The sequence below is a fragment of the Piliocolobus tephrosceles genome, chromosome 14, assembly GCF_002776525.5.
Source record: "Piliocolobus tephrosceles isolate RC106 chromosome 14, ASM277652v3, whole genome shotgun sequence".
Taxonomy (NCBI): Eukaryota; Metazoa; Chordata; class Mammalia; order Primates; family Cercopithecidae; genus Piliocolobus; species Piliocolobus tephrosceles.
Genome location: NC_045447.1, coordinates 106,985,964 through 107,007,217, shown reverse-complemented (window position 1 = coordinate 107,007,217; position 21,254 = coordinate 106,985,964). Strand labels below are relative to the sequence as shown.

The following is a 21,254-nucleotide window of genomic DNA, read 5'->3' as shown; positions in this document are numbered from 1 at the left end:
ACTTGTTCCCGCCACAGGCAGGGTCCTCCGTGGAATCGTGTTTTTGAAAGACCGAGACGTCCGGGCGCCCCCATCTTGATGGGCTGGGTGACCCGCCACCGGAAGGCTGGCGCGGAGGGACTCAGCCGCAGGCCCGAAACAGCGGGCCACCGTCAAGGACGGGCGAGTCAGGGTAGGAAGAGGCCCTGGAGTGAGTGATACTGGCTTCACTTCCTTCAAACTCGGAAAGCCCGCCCCATAAAAAGCAGGGGTAACTTCGTCTGAGGTCTGAACAGCCAGGACCAGGAGAACTCGCAGGGTGTTAGGTGGAGAAACTGGCTCGGCTCGGGCCTTGCTGGCACTCGGGCTCCCGGGGTCTGCTCGGTCCCTCTCGGGACACACGGGTCTCTGCTGGGCCCGGCGCCGGCCTCGCACACAGAACGGGCTTCACGACGCAGGCTCGGCCGCCGGGAGGAAAGAGCCGGGAGTAGGCCTCACCGACACGGCCCCGCCCCGCAGGCTGCGCGCGCACCGGGGCCTGCGCTGTGGCGGACTGGGAAGCGCCACGCAAGGCCCCGCCCCGCCCTTCCACAGGAAGGAAACGCGCCCCCGGGCGAGCGCCAGCCCCTCCCTTGAGCGGGATCGCCGCGGCTCTGCTGGCCGCCTCCGGCGCCGTTAGCCCACCATCCGCCGCTAGGGGGCAGCACGGGACGCTTTCCCGAGGCGTTCGGCGGACCTGGGTACGGGGACCTCCTATCAGGCTGCAGAGAAGAGCCTTCAATCAAAAGGATAGCATGAAAAACGGACTATACTTGTAACATCCAGCTTTTAAAACGTGGTGGAGTCAAATGTATTGCTTCCTCGGGACTTAAAAAAACCTTTTCTGTAAGTCGGCTTTATCAGAATTTTTTTTAATCCCCTTGGTTGCTTGAAATTTAGCTATCAAACAAATTAATCATATATTAATGTTCCTCTAAGCCGGAAACCTGGAATTACTTTGAAAAGGTAAACTATTTTTAAACTTTGGTTTTCTCATCTTTTCAGTCGTCGTTTCGATTTGAATTAAACCTCGGTAAAATTAGCTTTTACAAGTGAATTAAAAGCCACGCCATACTTTATACTAAAAGAATAAAGATTTTTATTAAGCATTGTAAGTTGCATTCAATAGCCTTCAGATACACCACACCACAATCCATCGACAGTCAATCAAACCCAACAGCAGTTCATTCTTGCACAATCCATGAGTTAGGGCAAAACTCCCTTCAACTTACAGTAAGATCCTACTTAGCTCTTGCGGGCAGGGGTTGGGGAATTACACCTCATTTCTGATCACTAATGTGATGAAGAGCATCAGAAGTATATGAAAACGATAAGAAGTGATTCTGATTTCAAAGTACATTGTTTGGAAACATTAACAAAAACATCAAAATGATAGAAGTATACCTGCTTCTACTAAATTCTTGATGGGAAAGTTCTCAAGAACAAGCAATTTGTTTCCTGCTACAGAAGGGGGGGGGGGTGGTTTTTTTTGTTTTTTTAAGATCAAAGGGTTTTTTTCACAGAATTTCATATTTGCTAATATGAAGGCATAAAACAGCAACAAAGAACAATAATGCATACAGCAGTGAATACACCAGGGTAATGTTGATATTCGAAACGGCTAGATAATTTTTTGGGGGGCTTTAGAATAAATGCAACAGAGGTCAATAATCACAAAATTTTAAGGTTAGAGCAAGATCAGTCAATGACTAAACAGAGTTAACATCTTTTATAGGACTATTACTGATTATTAGCATTTTTGTTTTGCAAATGGGCACATACTGGTAAGAATGGAAGAAAGGACGATAACATGCATATTAACTACACACTTTAAAAATTATGAACCATGCAGAAGTTTAGCTCAAGTAGTAGTACTAATGGTCTACATCCGATTCAAAACCACATAGTTCATTGATCACAGATGCATGGTATTAGTCACGAAAGTTTCAGAACACATTGTGTTGATTTTGAAAGGTCATTTGCATCTTCTAAGATTTCAACTTTATCTCCATTTAACTTGCTTGTAAAGTATGTATGATGTATTGTATATTTAAAATCAGCAGAACGGCAATATTACTCTATAATTTTTTAGTTTTGATAGTTGCACTTTTTTTTTTAACACAAAAGAACCACATCAACAGTGATGAAATTTAAGAAAGAAAAACTGTGGTTGTGCCTTATTTCTTTCATAATCATAAAAATCAAAGCCTTAAAGAAAGCTTCATTGTGAAACAGTAATGCAAAATCAAATACAATGGCATACATATGGTGCCAAATGCTAAAAATTATATTTTAAGCTATATATACTTAAAGACTGCCAAAATTTGTTTTCTTTATAGTTCAAGAAACACAACTATAGGCTTTTGTCATAACCAGTTTAAACTTTATGTGTACTTCATTTTAAGTGCGGGAGTCAAATGCTCTTCATTTTCTTTCTCTTTTTTGTTTTATTGTAGCATTTTGACTACAACTGGTTAAAACTAAAAATGTGTTGTTTAAATCTCTGATATCAAAGAGGGATCTGAATTTCCAAAGTCCTCATTTTTCTCTTACGGAAAGGACAAAATGTACATAACTGCAGGCTCTCTTTCTCTCCAGATATTCCTAAATCCTTACCCTCCAGCATCCTTCACCCTCTATAAAAAATAAGTTTACTCTTCTTTATTTAAGACAGCTGCCTCCAGAGCAGCTTCTCTGCGGCAAGCGCTGTCTGTACTTAGTGCATTTAAATGAGGATTTGTATTGCACGTTTTAGAGTCATTATTCAAGGCACTTTCAGAGTGGCTGGGGGCCCTGGCGTCACCCGTGCTCCCGTTCATCTGGGGAGCCGGTTTCTCCTCGGCCATCACTCCGTTTTCAGCCAGGGACCCGTCTGAAGACATAGCAGAGGACTTCGATTCCCCAGATTTTGACTTAAGTTCTTTGGCCACTTCTTCTGCTGAAGCAGCGTAAGGAGGTCTGCCCTGTTTAAAATGAAGGACAACAAATGAGAAGGTGTTTCAGATAAACAGAAGAGAGAGGATGCAAATTTTGGCCTAATGACACTCTGAAGATTCAAGAGCAGAAAATGCCCAGCTGGGTCCCTCTAACCCTGTCTTTGCTTTGACTTTTGGGCGGTAGATGCTCTACCTGTCTCAGTCAGTTCCCTCCATGGCCCCTTCCCTCAACTCTCTGTAGTTAATATCCTGAAAATGAGGGAAAATTCCCCCTTCAGATCTGTCTAATCCTTTGAATGGCACCAAATTGTTAAAGTAACAAACGCCCCTCAATAAGTCTTCTCTAAAACTGCGACTGTTCCCACCGCCACAAAACAAACAGGTCTCCCACATCTGCCTGTGACATGCAGTAGTGCACATACCCCATTTCTACTGGGGAACTATACTCATTGCTAGGGAACCTCAACAAGAAATTTGCACTGATAATTACCACGTGTTTGTGAAATAGCTCTTCTGAATAGGTCTTCCCCACTCCTCTGAATAGATTTAAAAATAATTCTCTGAAAAAAAAGTGGTCCTTGAGACTAATCCAGCACGTTTTCTGAAAGACATGGCTCTCTGTGAAGGCAGTGAAGACAGATCTTGAATTGCTTCTATCATTAGACCAGGGCTCAACCTTAGCATGTGATACGGTGGCTCTGTTCCCTCTCGGTGATGGGCCTATCCCATACACCATAGGGTGTTTAGCAGCATCCCTAGGCTTCACTCATTAAAAGCCAGTGCCCACACCAAGTCGTGACAATCAGCGTCTCCAAATGTCCCTTGGAGGCCGATCACCAGGGCTGAGAGCCACTGTCATAGACTGACTCGGTGCTGAAGAAAACATGGATGGTTTTCACCTTCAAACAGTCATTGTACAGACGAGAACAGGAATCTTCCACTCTCGTCATTGCATCCCCTTCCCAACAAAGATGGTGGTAACTTCCAGCATCTTCCAGGCCTCCTGTTCTGAAAACCAGGGTATTTGCCTTGTTGATGACAAAATCCATTCACTCAACCAGATGGAGATGTGACCCTTGCCTAAGGAATGACCTCCATAAACCAAGGGTCCCCACATACTCTCCTACAACAGCCTCTATTTTAGCTTCCAACCCTAAAATTTCAGAAATACTAACACACCTTCTCCATCAATCATGCAATCATCATTTTCTTTGAATCTTAAGACAAGTAATACAAAACATAAAAATATAGCACGACTGCTGGGCATGGTGGCTCACGCCTGTAATCCCAGCACTTTGGGAGGCCAAGGCAGGCAGATCACCTGAGGTCAGGAGTTCGAGACCAACCTGGCCAACATGGTGAAACTCCAACTCTACTAAAAATACAAAAATTAGCCAGGCGTGGTGGCATGCACCTGTAGTCCCAGCTACTTGGGAGGCTGAGGCAGGAGAATCGCTTGAACCCAGGACGTGGAGGTTGCAGTGAGCAAAGACTGGGCCACTGCACTCCAGCCTGGGCAACAGAGCAAGACTCCATCTCAAAAAAAAAAGAAACTAAAAGTGGCTGTTCCAGCTCCGTCAGGGCCAGGCAATGCCCAAGGTGAGCCCAGCCCATCGTGTCACACTAGGCGGGAAGCCACCAGAGACACAGGGTCATGGCAAAGGGGAGAGACCACCACCTGAAGAGGCACTCAACAGCAAAATGATCTGGGCTCCAGGAAACGGACGTTTGGTGAGCAGCTGTGTGCCAGTTACTGTGTTAGATGCTTGACAGCTAAAACATTACCCTCACAGCCCTTCTGTCTGAGCACAGGCACTAGAAGTGCAAGCTCAGCCAGGAGACATCCCTGAGGGCACTGAACTGGCACAAACATCATGTTGTCTTCTTACCTGAACTGCTGCCTGGTTTTTGTAACCTCTGCCATAGTACCTTCCACCTCTTCCAAATGTTCTAATCACTGGGGTTGAAATAACTCCTCTTGGACGCCTGAATGAATTAAAAAGGACAACAGTAAACACTTCAATCTGTTACAGACATTTAAGATAGTATCAAATGATTTTGAAGCCATCCAGTCTTACACTTTATGAAGCACTGAATTAACCCACTGATGCCGGAAGTTGCCATTTTTTGAATTTTTGCAATCAGACTTTGGTGATGACCTTGAGCAGCAGGACATAAATGACTCCCACATGCTTCGCGTTCCAATAATGGAACACTAGGCATAAATAGGTTAAGTATGATTATAGGCAAGATTTATTCCAAACAATCAATCTTATTTTTTTGGTTCATATCCAATACATTTGCAGTCAAATGCTCTACCCCTGAGCTACATCCCCCATATCCAATGCATTTGATTTGAAAACTAATACTTTACAAATGCTACTTCAAAAAAATTGTTAAGGCACCTGGTTAATTGAAAATTGCATGGTTAATTATTTAATAATGGTTAATTAAATAATTACACAATACTATAAATGGGATCCTATGCAAACATTATAAATGATGTTAAAGGCCGTGTGCAGTGGCGCTCACACCTGTAATCTCAGCACTTTGCGAGGCCGAGGCGGGTGGACTGGTTGAACTCATGAGTTCAAGACCAACGTGGGCAACAGGGCAAAACCGTCTTTACCAAAAATACAAAAATTAGCCAGACACGGTGGCACATGACTGTGGTCCCAGCTACTCGGGAGGCTGAAGTGGGAGGATTGCTGGAGCCCAGAAAGTCAAGGCTACACTGAGCTGTGATTGCGCCACTGCAGTCTAGCCTGGGTGACAGTGAGACCCCATCTTCAATAAATAAATACAAACTAAATAATTAAATAAATAAAAACAATATTAAAGAATGTATCTAATGATATAAAAATGTTCCTACTAAACTTCCAAGTCAAAAAAGCAAGTTAGAAGCTGTTTTCGTTATTTATACAAAAGACATTTTCGTGGCCCAGAACTTACCCTCTAGCTGGTCCTCCGACAGAAACCACCTGCAGGGGGAAAGGCCCCCGGCCCCCACGGCCCCGCCTGCTCCCAGCCCAGTGGCCAACCACAGTGCCAGCTATTTCTAGTTTGCCTCCCTGAGAAGGTATAGGTTGGACTCCTGCACAAAAAAACATACGAAAAGACACAATCTTTACAATCACAGAATTAAGAATAGCAAAAAGATAAAAGCAAGAAACTTCTGAAAAGTTTTGGTTTATATTTACTATGAAGCTACTTTCTCCTGTTTTGTACAATTTTTTATTATGTAGTGTATCTATGTGCACACTGTTTGACTTAAAACTATTGTGAAGAACCCATGACAACTGAATTAGGTTACAACTGCAAATGTGCAAGCCTTTTTAGATAGAAACAGATTCAATAAAGTGTTGTCATCAGGTGCGTATGGCATGCCTTCTGTATTACCAAGATGGAAATCTGCAAACTCAAGAATGTTTTTCTCTTTAGGCAAATACTTCCAGGTTTACTACCTTAACTGAACATCATAGAATCAATAAATATAGCCTGTATTTCTTATTGTATTTTTAAATTAGAATTTCCATAAGCAAAGTCACAAATAGAATTTCCTAACTTCTTTTGATTACTGCAAATCATAAGCTTTCTGACCTAAGAAAATTCTCTAATTGCTAATTGGCAGCAAAACTTCTGATTAAAAACAAAAAAATAAGCAAATAAAACCAGACCCCCAAGCATCTTGTTTTCTGACAGTGGAAATGGATAATAATAAGCTATCATCTTGGTGTTAGCTGTGGCAATTCGGCAGTGTCCAACAGAAACCTACAACAAGCTTTATATTTTCTTGTAGCCACATGAAAAATGTACAAAGAAACAGAGGAAAGAAGTTTTAATAATGTATTTAACTCAGTGTATCAAAAATAACACTATTTCAACATATAGTCAAGATTTTTTTTTTTTTTTTTTGAGACAGGGTTTTGCTCTGTCACCCAGGCTGGAGTGCAGTGGCACAATCATGGCTCACTGCAGCCTTGACCTCCCAGCTCAAGCGATCCTCCCACCTCAGCCTCCTGAGTAGCTGGGACTATAGGTGTGCACCACCACACCTGGCTAATTTTTAAAATTTTTTGTAGAGGCAGGGGTCTCACTTTATTGCCCAAGCCGGTATTGAACTCCCGCCTCAAGCAATTCTCTCTCCTTGGCCTCCCAAAGTGCTGGGATTACAGGCGTGAGCCACTGTGCCTAGCCCAAGATAAAAAATTGATGAGCTATTTTAGTCTGCTTCCCATTTTAAGTTTTAAAATCTGATATGTATTTTACACATTCTAGCCAGAGCTGAAGTGCTCAACAGAGCAGTGGCCAGCAGCTACTGTACTAGGCAGTGCAAATCTGAGTTCCAGACACAATTTTAAGAAAATTAGGAAGCAGGTTCCTTTTATCATTCCAGTCTAAAAATTCACTTCTTGCCCTACACTATCCATAGTGCAATCTCCCCTCTCCCTCCATTTTTGATCCCAACTACGGGCCAGCCTCAGTTTCAAGGCACTAGAAGGAGCTGAAGTAAATCAAGAAGCAGAGAGGAAACATGGCTGCGAGCTGTGTAAGGAGCAGTCACAGAGCAGAGTAGCACCCTGCAGGAGGCCGGTTTGCAGACAGAGGAGGCAGAGAGGCATGCAGCTGCACCAGGGAAAGGAGAGGCGACCTGCAGACAGAGGGGGTGACCCACGGCCAAATCTGCAAGAGTCACCTTCCTGCACAGTTCCCTTGCTGGCCTCCCTAACTATCCCATGTAACTGAGTTGGAAAAAGATTGTTAATCAAGAGAGAAAGGCTTGCCCATCCTCAATGCGACTCCAAAATCACATCTGAACAGTCAGTCCTGTTATGTGACTTGATGGGCAGATTTAGATCTGCAGTCCCAAAATGCGGGATGAGGTCAAAGACACAGGTGACTGGCTTCTGATTACAGCCCCGTCACAGGACACTGCTTCCTGGGCTAAATGTTAAGACCCTTTTCTCCTTTGCAAGCTGAATACAAATGCAAAGAGAAGCACTGGGAATCTACAGTAAACTGCCTTGTTTATATTCCCAACATTAGATCTTTGTTTAAAAATGTTTCTGCGAAACAAACTGCGACAGACTTTTTATGTCAGGAATTCTGTGACCATTAGAATGTTCTATACAAGCATGATAATCTTTACCAAAAGATGGCTGCTTGGGAAAGAAACGCCACTATTAGTCAGCAGCTCATCCTATGAACACGAGGCGATGGTCAGGTTACCCAGGTGCACAGAAAGGTTCTGTTCTAGGTGGACACTCAGTGGTCTACCCTGAAAGGAGAGACTGGCCACAGCAGAGCCGCTGCCGAGCCCTGAGAGCAGCGAGTCTCAGGAGGAGCGGTCAGTGAGGGCCAGAGCGGGGACCCAGAAGAAAGGCTGTTCTGCTGGAGGAAGGGCTCATGAGGACAGTGGAGGAAGGAAGGCGCCAGACGATGGAGCGAAGGAAGTGCTGGCAGGCAGAAGCTCTGGGAAGGGATAGGTATAATTACCGCCCTGGGACTTGCTAGTCCTGCTGCTGTCACTGCCTGAGAAGGCTCCGCAGTGTCCCGATGCTGCCGCCACACGGAAGGCACGGTAAGGGCCTGTTGCTACCGTTTCCCCATAGGGGCCTCCAAAGCCACAGACGCCTGTGGGACCCGGGGTAGAGAGAGAGGGGAGAAGTGTAAGGGACAGGACTCAGGGCCCTGCTGGATATTCGGGCAGAGTGGCCCCTGCCTCCTCCAGCTGCCATGGAGGGGTCTCCTGGCCCCTCTTGTCACCTCGCTGTCCTGTGCCCATGGTCCCTGGGGACCAGCATTGTAAGGCCACCCTCCCTGCAGCAGGGTACTGGCATGGGGCTCAGGATGCGCCCTGGGAGATGAGTGCTGGAAAATGGCTCTCTCTGACCTGGGTGGGCTTATTTTCCCTTACACATAAGAAAAAAATATATCTTAAAATGTGAGCAGAGTTTTCAGCTTGACTGACAGATTTTACGATGCAGCTTTTGCATTCGCATCAGCAGGTCCCTCTCCCCTATCTCCAGGATCAAACTTGCTCCTCACGGACTTGAAGAACTGCTGCTGCGGGACCTCCGAGACCAACAGAGACAAGGTCAACACAGCAGATGGGCTTGCCTATAAGGGCTGCACGTTCTTTACAGGAATCTGGCATCTGTTACCCACAGGAACACATCCCAAGCAACTCACCTGCAAAGCCTCTGCCCCTGCCCTGAGAGGGTGGGACAGGCCCAAAGTGCCGGGGGTACGCAGAGGCGGGGTAGAAGGGCAGGGCAGGAGGTGGCGGGAAAGGCAGCGTGTGGCTCTGCCGGGAGAAGCTGAGCCCCTCGAGGACGCTCTGGCGCATCTTCTCTACCTTGGCAGCCTGATCAGCCTGGAAGTCAAGGACCAGCATGTGAAAATGCCATCCACAGGGGGTTTTAATTGAATTTAAATGAGCACTAAAGAAATAAGATCTATCAACTGTACAGTTGGTTCCCTTTATTCATGAATTCTACATCTGCAAATTCGCCTACTTGCTAATGTTTATTCGTAACCACAAAAATCAATACTCATGGCAGTTTTCTGGTCATCTGCAGACTTGTGCAGAACACAGCAAAACTTTTTGTTGCCTGATGCGCTGACCCCAGCTGAGGTCAAACAAGAGAACGCTTGCCTTCTTGTTTCAGCTCATACTGAAAACAAGTATCCTTTTCACAGTTTGTTAAGTGCCACGTGTTTCACATTTTTGTCCTTTTTTGTTGGTGATTTCACTGTTTAAAATGGTCCCTGGCTGGGTGCGGTGGCTCACGCCTGTAATCCCAGCACTTTGGGAGGCCAAGCGGGGGTGAATTGCTTGAGGTCAGGAGTTCAAGACCAGCCTGACCAACACAGCAAAACACTGTCTTTACCAAAAATACCAAAATTAGCTGAGCATGGTGGCAGGCACCTGTAACTCCAGCTACTTGGGAGGCTGAAGCAGGAGAATCACTTGAACCTGGGAGGTGGAGGTTGCAGTGAATTGAGACTGCACCACTGCACTCCAGCCTGGGCGACAAGAGCGAAACTCCGTCTCAAAATAAATAAATAAATAAATAAATAAATAAATAAATAAATAAATAAATAAATAAATAATGCTGAAGTGCTGTCTGGTGTTCCCAAATGCACAAGGAGGCTGTAATGACTGTGAGTTCAATAATAACGAGTCAACAATCCATACTATATAAGGTGTCTTTAAACCAAAATGCACATGCAATAAGATTATATAGATTGGTTGACAAAAATATGTGTCCAGAGCCTTGAAGGAACCCAGCACCTTGTATTTCCCCTAGGAGCAATGGTTCAGCATTCACTCATTTGGCATTCGAGGTGAATTTTAGAACATTACTACCACAAATAAGGAGAAACAATGTTGTATCAGGAGCTTGGCTCATCCTGGGTACTGAAGTGATGTTTAGTGACACTCAGCACCAAGCCCAACCTAAAACAGAATCTTGAAACACAGGATGATAAATATGGTACAAAAGATGACAGATTTAGCCAACGAGCTTTATTTCATTGCAGTTAAAGGCAGCCACCCGGCCCCCCAGCATACCTGACCATCACAGAGGTCGATGAGTGGGGTCTTTTCCCGGCTGGCTTTGAGGAGTTTGGATTGGAAGAGCTTCCCATCAAAATACATCCAAGGACAACAGTGTTCCCAGGGGATTGGCTGTCCACAGGCATCGTTTGCAAACAAGGCCATGTCTACTCCACTCATGAAGAGAGCTGATAGCTGAATTCCTCGGGGATCTAGGTTCTCAATCTTTAAATTGAAAAGAGTAATTTCTATGGAATAAGAGTACTACAGTATTAAATTCTTCCAATGTCTTACTAAAACTCTCCAAAGTTAACAGAATATCCCTCAACAAAACAGCACCACTAGGTAGTCCTATCATTACCTTATATTGACCTAACACTGGCCTCATTTGAACAGAAATACGTATGTGATGTAACACATTTGAATTTAAGAGAATATTTTATAAACATACTCAAGTACTTCAGGTTGAGTTTATATAGCGTTCCGCAGTGTAGGGTAACACTGCACTTAAGGCTGACATGTGACAAAATGAGCAATGATCTGTGGTCTCCTCAGAGTCCAGAGCTCCACAATCTCTTTGTGAAGTAACACTTCACATTTCAGATCTGCACACAGGTAACATATTAACAGAAAGAGTGTCAAAACTGAACACTCTATTAAGATTCTGCATTTTCAAATAGTTACATTAAAAAATATTTGGTATAATTACATTCTAAAATAAATTTGTACTCTATGTTTACATTATTTTATATGTCAATGTTTTTAATTGCAACTTATCAATAAGACTGCCAAAATGTCTTTTGGAGAAACGGATAGCTTATAAATGAAAGAAGACAACAAAAATATGGTTCTTGAACCATACATACTACTAGAATTTGCACAGACTTCTACTTCCCTCAGTGTTGAGAGCTGGGTGCCTACCTTCTGTACGTAGAGCCCACGCTTCTAGTGTCTGATAAGCAGAGTAAGAAACACTAACATGAGTACAGTCAACTCTTGATCATCTGTGTGTGAAAGACCTAGTTTGTGGATTATCCAGGATAAAGGATAAAATTTTAGCTTTGCTCTGGCTTTTGTCTTCCGACTTTGGTGGCTTTTCAAGAATGCAATGTTTATGGGAGATCAATCTAAGCAATGCCTATATGTGGCAAGTTAAAGGGCCTTTTCATTAAAGAGAAAAAGGTCATTCTGGTGCCAAATGCTAATAAACTTATGATCATCTGCTGTTTTTGTTGTTTGTGTTAACATTCCCTATTATCAGCTAACACTGTTTCCCAACCTTTTTTTAAATTTTCACAATGCAGTTAACCTTCCAAAACCTGGAGAAGTCTGTTCACCAATTTATAAAAGGTGTTTACACTTCTGGATCCTATTGTACATCACCAGCTCCTCCTTTTCCCATGTAGTTGTTGGGAAATGAACTAAAAAATGTTCCCTTGGGGGCAAGTAGGGCTGCGGTGATAGAATTAGATGTATTTTTATATTTACGTGCAAAGTGGAGGAACAGAGGTCATACTAGAACAAAATGGAGAAAATGTACTTGATTCATTTAGACCCCAGCCACCCCCACCTCTGAGCTGCAGAAAGGGAGAATTCTCAAGGCAGAAAGAGGGAGCCGACCCTGCTGGAAAGCGGCCAAGCAGAGGTGTGGCCCATGAATAATAGGACACCCATCTCCTGGCCCCTTGCACTGCAGAAATGATGACCACAAATCCCTTCCAGTCAGGTGGGACTCCGCTGCTTCCAGCCCAGGGGCCTCTGCGCCCCTCTCTCTGCCCTACGCCAGAGAACAGAGAATCCAGGTCAAGGATAAAGGAGCGAAAATGTTGCTATAAAGTTGTTTGCCTGGCTATCCAAATGTCCAACTGTCAAAACATAAAATGCCACCAACACCTTCTGTGAAAGCACATGCAGCACCACCCTAACGGGTTTTTTTTGTTGTTGTTGTTGTTTTGAAACAGTCTCACTCTGTCATCCACGCTGGAGTGCAATGGCGCAATCCTGGCTCACTGCAACCTCTGCCTCCTGGGTTCAAGCGAGTCTCCTGCCTCAGACTCCCTAGTAGCTGGGATTAAAGATGTGCACCACCATGCCTGGCTAATTTTTGTACTTTATTAGTAGAGCTGAGTTTTCACCATGTTGGCCAGGCTGGTCTCAAACTCGTAGCCTCATGTGATCTGCCTGCCTTGGCCTCCCAAAGTACTGGGATTACAGGCATGAGCCACAACGTCCAGCCCCTGCAGGTGTTTCTTAGGAACGGGCCGGTGATGATCGCATCCAATGTAACTCAAAACCGCTCATCCAGCAAACAGCTATCTGCATGCCAAACTTAAGAAGCAGCAGCAGATGTATACGGCACAGAAGCACCCTAGTTAAAACTATTAATCTCCACATTTGCTGACAGGAAGAATATAGCAAGGCTACAGTGTGTGTGTGTGTGTGTGTGTGTGTGTGTGTGTATTAAATGGCCTTAACATTAAAGGATTATACTTTTAAGAATTTTTTAAAAGATATTTATAGTTTCAAGATAATTAGTTCAATTAGCATTAATCTAACAGAGAAAAGTTCTTAGAATAAGAGCTTGCATAAACAATCTGAATAAAAATCTTGATTGCAGTGTAAATTTGCTTCCTTTGACAACTTTTTAAACTTACATTATGTGGTGTTTTTCTTTCCCTAAATGTTAGTTATATAAATAATATTTAATATTTATGGGGAACTTAAGAAATATGTATCAAGCGCTGCTTTTTCATTATCTCATTGCGATCTTCAAACAACAAAGAACACAGGCCCCTCTAAAGAGTACTCCCTTGTACAGACGGGTCCCAGAGGGTTCAAGGTCACAGAGCTGGTAATTGGGAGAACCCAAATCTGAACGCTTGATTATAAAAATGGTTGCAATACTCACATTCTAACCTCATTCTATTAATTGAGATAAAATACTCAACATCATCCAAAGTTCCTCAACTAGAGAAATACAGACAAAAAAATCTGACTTTATAGGAAATGCAAATATGGAAGTTAATCTCTCTGACCAATTAGCTCAAGAACCAAATTCCAGTAAAGTTACTTCGTCCAACATCTGATTACTGGGCAACAGACTCTTACTTCAATTTGTCATATTTACCTATATGCAAAATAATTCTTACACGTATCACAGACATGTTGCACGCCCCTAATACTGTCTTTAAAGCTCTTCATTTTCCATCTTTTATATTCTGCACTTGGCATGTGAAACTGTTAAAAGAATTTAAGGCAATTATAGGGATGTCAAGGCAAGGGAGAAAGATACTGGACAAATACTATAATGGTACAAAGTTCCTTCTCATCCTTTACCCACCCTCCTCAAAACACAGGGTCAGTGCTAATTTTACCTTAATTACATTCATGCTGGTAACCTAGGAGAAGGGCTTAAAAAATATAACAGGAAAAATGAGGGTCATCAATCACTGTCACAGGTATTCAAGGAGCCACATGGAACACTCTCAATTATTCATGGACATGGTGGACGAAGAAAGCATGGATGAGATGAAATTCTTAAAAATTCATTGTAACTAATGGTTTCAATGTCTTTTCCCACCAAACCTCCCATCAGAAAAAGCTAACAAGAGTCCTAAATGTCATCACTGGGTTTTTCCTTCCTCTTTTCCTCCTCTGATGGCCAACCACAGAGTGGGCGATAAATGGGAGAAGAGAAACAGGGTCTGGCCAATCCACAAACTGGGTAGCAGGCCCAGACACACCAGTTAACATTCAAGAGTTGACTATATCACAAACCATGAAATGGTGTATTACAACAAAGCACTGTTGCTGCTTTTGATATTGCAAAAAATTTTAACGGTTAAATGAAAAGGCATTTGTAGAATTTAATTTTCTATCACTGAATTTTGGAACCCTCAGCTCTGCATAGGAATTTTTGTAGCATTTAAATAATGATCATTCCTATCAATTCTCAATCTGATGATAGCTGAGAGGATCTTCAATCTTAAAAAGCAAAAAAGCAAATAACTGCCTTTCCCCCCAACAAATGCTATTTTTCCTTATAGCTCTTTCAGAATTTACACTAATCATGAAAATGAAGCACTTACAGGTGTAGGCTGCTCTTATGAAAGGGAACTGTCGACCTCCAGACAAGCAAGACCCAGAGGATCGATGAGTCAGACTGAAGTTTACTATACGTACATATGTCTTTCTGAGCACATCTCTACAAATGTCTGGCTTTAGATGAAGAACCAGGAGAAAACCATGAAAGCACTAAGATCTCAAAAGAACCAAAATGAAAGCTTCGAGTGTGATTGTTTTTCAAAAGTTATATCCTATGCGTTGATCCAAAAATGAAAAGGATATGGGATATAAGATGAACTTTGAGTAAAAGTAACTTGATGGTGAATAAGGCTTAGTGGGCATACCTGATACCTGGCGGTCTGATTTTCAGAACTGGGATGTCAATACTGATGTAATAATCTATATAAGAGAAACAGGAGTAGAGGTAGAGGGATGGCACCACACTCTAGCAAAAGTATCTCCAACCCCCTGAAGCACAGTCTGTGACGAAGACGGTGGTGATGAGACAAACCAGGTGAGGACACGGGAAAGGACCTGACTTAGCACCAGCCACACTGCCTGACGGGGACACCTGACCAAACATTGAAAACAGAAACGTAAATTCAAAAACATTAAAAATAATAATTTCTGTCTAACAAACAGAAAAGCTTGATCTACAAAGTAAAGAATACAATTTGAAGTGAATTCTCCTAAGTTTTGGTTTTTTTACTTAGCTTATTTCTAAGTCATAAGAAGTCTCAGGTGAGCTCCACACAGTTGAGGAGGGCCACTTAACATCAAATTACTCAATTTAACATGATAATTTAGGGAAAACTAGAAATTTATTAAGCAACACCTATTGAATACTGAAAATCTATTAAGTGAGCATAAAATTCCCCTCTATGGAAAGAATGCCTTCATAAAGAATACCAAAAAGATCTAAAGGTGAAGGCAATTTTGTGGAAAGAGATTAACTGATTACAAATCAAACTCTATAAAACAAAACAAAATAAAACAAAACAAAAGAACTGATGGCAAAGAAAAAAAAGAAACCCTATACATTGAAAAGAAAAGGCTGATCTACTAATTTAGCTTTGAAAAGTCTTGAACTTTCTAAAATTTAATATGGAAATTAGAAAGCAATTACAACCATGTGAACCAGGTAACTAATGAAAGTATATGGAAAAAGATATTCACACTGAAAAATTAGGTGACAACTTGGAGAAAAATCAATATTGTCAAAACAAAGAACAAAAGGAATTACTAGAAGGCAAAATTAAAAGGAATATGATGTTAAATGCTGACTTAAAAGGGGATAGAAATGATGATGTAACATCGTTGACTTCAAGTGGTTTTTATAAGGGATTTTATAATAGTAGAGGGGCAAAGAATATTTTTTAGAGAAAACTAAAGTTGTAATTAGGAACAGTGAAATGAAATAAGAAAAAGAATCCTTGCTAGATGTTAGAAAATTCTTAAGATCAAGCCCTCTCAGGGTTTGGAATCCCCCCCTACAATATAAAAGGCAAGTTTATTTCATGATGTGATACATAAGAATAAACATCCAATGGTAAACAAGGGGAAACCATTCTCTGACAAAGTGGGACTAATCATTTCCAAACTGGGGATAGCAAATCCATAACTAGAAAGGAATATTCCTTTTGCCATGAAGGCGATTGATCAAGTTCTTATCATATTAGTATTATTAGTTTAGTGGACTAAAGCAATTAGTTTAAAGAATTAGCAATTCTGCCTGTTGAAAGTTAGCTGTATTACACCAAAATCCAAAGCGAGACTGTCCAAGACAATGCAATGAGGCTGACAAATTACCTTGAGCTCCTGGAGCTGATCAGGCTCGTAGAGTTTGGGGGACAGCGCCTGAGCCAGGAAGGCATCCAGCTCCTGACGCCGCAGGATGCGTGCTCCCGGCCACTGCACCATGTACCTGGTGAGGGGCAGAAACAAAAGGCTGGTGATTACTAAGTGGTCGCCCGTCATATGGACAAGCCCAGTGGGAGGTTCTAGGTAAATTCCGGATGATGTGAGCTAAGAAGACTCATGTGATTTCTTACTCAGTTTTTCCACTTTTCTACTTTCATTTGATGATGCCATTACAAATGAAAACAGGATGATCAGAATGTTTTACTTTAGAGTAATTAAAAATAGCACACTAAATTGTGGAGACTGAAAACTAGCTGGTCAGGGATTTTTGATACAACCTCACTCTTGTGAAGCATTTAAACCCTGAAAGTACATGCTTTTCATGTGAATGAATTTTCAGGATTCATTCATTTTCTTGTTCAAGCCAGGATACCCAGGAGGCAGACTCTAGGTATAAATAAGAAAGACAAATCCCGAGATGAAAAGCAAAGACCATTGCCTGGCCACTCTGCAGCTACAGGTCCGTGGAGCAGGTAAACAACTGAAGATGGGGTCGGTAACACAAGGTGAGCGGGAGTCAGACTCAAGAAAAGCAATGCGTAGGACCATCACTAGAACCACAGCAAAATGTGTGCACCCTGAAGTGGCTGCTAAAGGACAATCAATCTCCAAATCTTCAGCTTCAACTAGAACAGGTCCGCATGGGAGTCTCCTTCCCTTCTCAGTAACAGCACTGCCTGAATCACAAACACCCTGGAGCACTGCACGAGGCACAACCCCAAGGAGTGTGTCTGGGTGTGAAAAAGTGAAGGGCTAACTATAACGACTTAGTCATAAACCTTTCTGAAGTCTAACGGTTCCCAGTTCTTCGCATTCAATAAACTTGAAGGATGACCTAATCAGGTTGCCAGCTGATCACTAAAAATAACTTCTGATGATAGATTACTACGTGATCTCTGGCAAATAATTCAAAAGGAGTTCAGAGAACCATGACATGCTTAACAAAGCTCTTTCCGTTCCCATCTGCAAAGTCTGCTCAGTGCTTACACTATGAGTTAACAAAACCCAGGGTTAGAGTTGGTGCTGAGCACTAAGTCATTCTTGCATTAATATTCATCCATGGGAACACAAACTAAGTAGGGGAGGTTCTAGATAGCTCATTGAGATATATTTTCAGTTGAAGCCCAAAGCGGAAAGTTATGTACTCACTAGGTGCCAAGGCATTGGTCTAAGCACCTCACACACTTTAACTCATCTACTGTTACAGACATTCTGAGACAGGAATAATAATTATCCCAATTTAGGGAAGGGGAAACTGAGGCACAGAGCGCTTATATACATCATGGTCAAATTAACGTAGCAAAAGTAGGATGTAAATGCAATTTCAAGGTGAACAAACAGTGAATGTTACATTTCTATAGTATTTATATTTGATGAGATACATAAAAGAGTGATGTGAAAGTTTCATTTAATTAAACCATCAATATTTGCAATGACAAAAATCACATCCTTTGCAATTGATTGACTGCTACAAATCTTAAATACAATGGTCTTACTGAGGTTTTTTTTATTGTTTTGTTTTGTTTTGTTTGAGATGGAGTCTTGCTCTGTGGTCCAGGCTGGAGTGCAGTGGCATGATCTCAGCTCATTGCAACCTCGCCTTCTGGGTTCAAGTGATTCTCCTGCCTCAGCCTCCCAGCACGCCACCCCACCTGGCTAATTTTTGTATTTTTAGTAGAGACAGGGTTTCACTATGTTGGCCAGGCTGGTCTCAAACTCCTGACCTCGGGTGATCCACCCGCCTCGGCCTCCCAAAGTGCTGGGATTACAGGCGTGAGCCACTGCGCCCATCCTGGTCTTACTGAGTTTTAATCAGGGCTGGATGCAAGAAACAGCAAATATGAAGAAGGTCCCCTCCTCCCATTTTTGTCTCAAAAAAATTATATACAATGTTTTTTGCCTTAAGTGTCTATGTTTTATGCTCCTTTTATTTTCATTTCTTTTTATGTTTTAAATTGAGGTAAAATACACATAAAATTTACCATTTAAGCCATTTTTAAGTGTACAGTTCAATGGCATTAAGCACATTCACACTGCTGTGCAACCATGACCATCATCTATCCACAGAACTCCTTTCATCTTCCCAAACTGAAACTGCTCCCCTTAGACAACAACTCCCCAGTCTTCCCTACCTCAGCCCCTGGCTATTGGTTCCTTTTACAATTTTGTAATCCCAGCACTTTGGGAGGCCGAGGCGGGCGGATCATGAGGCGGGCGGATCACGAGGCGGGTGGATCACGAGGTCAGGAGATCCAGATCATCCTGGCCAACGTGGTGAAACCCCGTCTCTACTAAAAATACAAAAACAAAAAAATTAGCCGGGTGAGGTGGCAGGCGCCTATAGTCCCAGCTACTCAGGAGGCTGAGGCAGGGAATGGCGTGAACCCGGGAGGCGGAGCTTGCAATGAGCCGAGATGGCGTCACTGTACTCCAGGCTGGGAAACAGAGACTACGTCTCAAAAAAAAGGAAATTTTTTTTTTTTTTGAATCAGAAAAAGACTGTCTTGCAGACACACTGGTTCTTTCAGGATCTTTCCTGGTTTTCCTGGCAGCTAAGACTCTCAGAACTCAACTTCGCCAGGACAGCAAACAATTTTGTTGGTCAGACTATCTGCTATTTCCTCCATCTGGCATTTGATAACAGAGTTAGTGTTTAGACCCTTTTCATCGTAGGTCCTCTGAACACCTTGCTGGATACAGAGTATGAATTACTAGATACATACATACATACATACATACATACAATACCAAAACACAGAGATCCTGGTTAAGAGTCAAGGTAAGGGCCGGGCGCCGTGGCTCAAGCCTGTAATCCCAGCACTTTGGGAGGCCGAGAAGGGCGGATCACGGGGTCAGGAGATCGAGACCATCCTGGCTAACACGGTGAAACCCCGTCTCTACTAAAAAATACGAAAAACTAGCCGGGCGAGGTGGCGGGTGCCTGTAATCCCAGCTACTCAGGAGGCTGAGGCAGGAGAATGGCGTAAACCCAGGAGGCGGAGCTTGCAGTGAGCTGAGATCCGGCCACTGCACTCCAGCCTGGGCGACAGAGCAAGACTCCGTCTCAAAAAAAAAAAAAAAAAAAAAAAAGAGTCAAGGTAAGAGCGGCTGAGAACTTAACTCTTAGTCAGCTTCTCTATTTGTGCTGTTCCTACCTGTGCATTTAGAATGTTTTCAGATCCCTTTTACACTACTAAATCTACCTATGGTATTTCTGGAAATTTTTTCTCTCCATGTTCTTTTCCGTGCAATCAAGCAGATTATGAAAACGTTATTTAATGGGCTAATATAGCCAGCTACAGGGCCTCAGGGAGTTCTGCAAACTCCCGCAGCCTTCGTTTCCTTACCACAGAAGGGTGGGGGCTGCATAAATTGTTCTGGAGCTCTCCTTAGGCTGAATGACCTTGACCCTATCTCCTCTCGCTGCCCTTTACAAGCATGGAAGCTGGGGTGAACCCAGAGCTCCAAAAGGAGAGAAGCAGGCCTCAGCCAGCACAGGCCGCCTGCCGCATCACCCAGGCTGACCACCAGCCACCCGGGTGGCACCTCCAGAGCACACACCAACAGCGCCAGCATTGCTCTGGAGCCTTATGGCCTCCATCCCTGTCACTGTATTTACTGATTTAAGTCAAGTTTTTCCAAAACCTGACCCAGTCTGCATCTTTGTGTCTGCCATATTGTTCCTACAAGAACATAAGCTGCTGCTTTTGGACAGGAGCCTTGTCTATTTTATCCATGCTGCAACCCCAACAAAGACCTGCTCTGCTCTGTGCCCTCAGCCTGCACCCTCACACGGCAGCAGCCTCTGCTCAGACTCCATCCCCCATCTCTGCTATCAGGGATTCTAGAGATTTGACTGATGTTCTTCCGCTGTCCATCCCAATCGCTGCCCTGGTATAACATTTAAAATATATGTATGCCCAAACTCTACCTTAACCAAGTGATCGATGTTAACATCACTAGTTAAAGCAAAAACTAACCTGCCTTAGGGAGCAATGAGGAGACCACCATACCCCTTCTGTGGGGTTCCACCCCACATGCATCCCTTGACTCTAATCATGAAGAAACATGTGTCCAAAAGAAATTGACAATAGTCTACAAAGGAATAAAAAAATTATAGCCATGAGCTGGCTACCTGTGTTTGTAAAGAGAAGGCTACTGGAGCATGGTTGTGCCCATTCACTTCTGTCTTGCTAACGGCCATCTCAACAATGCTGAGGAGACGGCTCAGGTGTTTCCGGGATCACTGCTGAGAAAGGGCCAGCACTCCGCTGCCAGGCCCCAGGCATCGAGAGGAGCAAACAGAAGAGTGGGCTGGGAGGCAATGCCATGAGGACCAGCTGCATGCATGGCCTCTTCCCTGTCCGTGCATCTCAGTGCTCACACACAGCAGGCCACGAGGCACCAGCCACAGGAGGAGCAGAGTAAATACAGCAGATGGGCTGGGCGCGGTGGCTCAAGCCTGTAATCCCAGCACTTTGGGAGGCCGAGATGGGCGGATCACGAGGTCAGGAGATCGAGACCATCCTGGCTAACACGGTGAAACCCCGTCTCTACTAAAAAATACAAAAAACTAGCCGGGTGAGGTGGCGGGCACCTGTAGTCCCAGCTACTCAGAGGCTGAGGCAGGAGAATGGCATAAACCCGGGAGGCGGAGCTTGCAGTGAGCTGAGATGCGGCCACTGCACTCCAGCCCGGGCGACAGAACAAGACTCTGTCTCAAAAAAAAAAAAAAAAAAAAAAAAAAAAAAAAA

At 43.4% G+C, this 21,254-nt stretch overlaps 1 protein-coding gene across 3 annotated transcripts in view; it reads right to left on the bottom strand.

Moving 5' to 3' along the window:
* Positions 1 to 1,093: 1,093 nt before the first annotated feature.
* The window catches only part of FAM120A (family with sequence similarity 120A), a 116,977-nt gene continuing 96,816 nt past the window's right edge, over positions 1,094 to 21,254 (bottom strand). Inside the window, exons 12-18 of one of the 3 annotated variants that reach the window (XM_023187813.1) lie at positions 16,390 to 16,504; positions 10,531 to 10,740; positions 9,147 to 9,330; positions 8,451 to 8,588; positions 5,907 to 6,048; positions 4,844 to 4,940; positions 1,094 to 2,981 (exon numbers count right to left, since the gene is read on the bottom strand). In XM_023187813.1, coding sequence (XP_023043581.1) covers positions 2,670 to 2,981; positions 4,844 to 4,940; positions 5,907 to 6,048; positions 8,451 to 8,588; positions 9,147 to 9,330; positions 10,531 to 10,740; positions 16,390 to 16,504 — 1,198 coding nt within the window. In that variant the 3' untranslated portion in view covers positions 1,094 to 2,669. The remainder of the gene's footprint in view (positions 2,982 to 4,843; positions 4,941 to 5,906; positions 6,049 to 8,450; positions 8,589 to 9,146; positions 9,331 to 10,530; positions 10,741 to 16,389; positions 16,505 to 21,254) is intronic. The other 2 variants (XM_026447181.1, XM_026447182.2) reach the window with 2 other exon arrangements.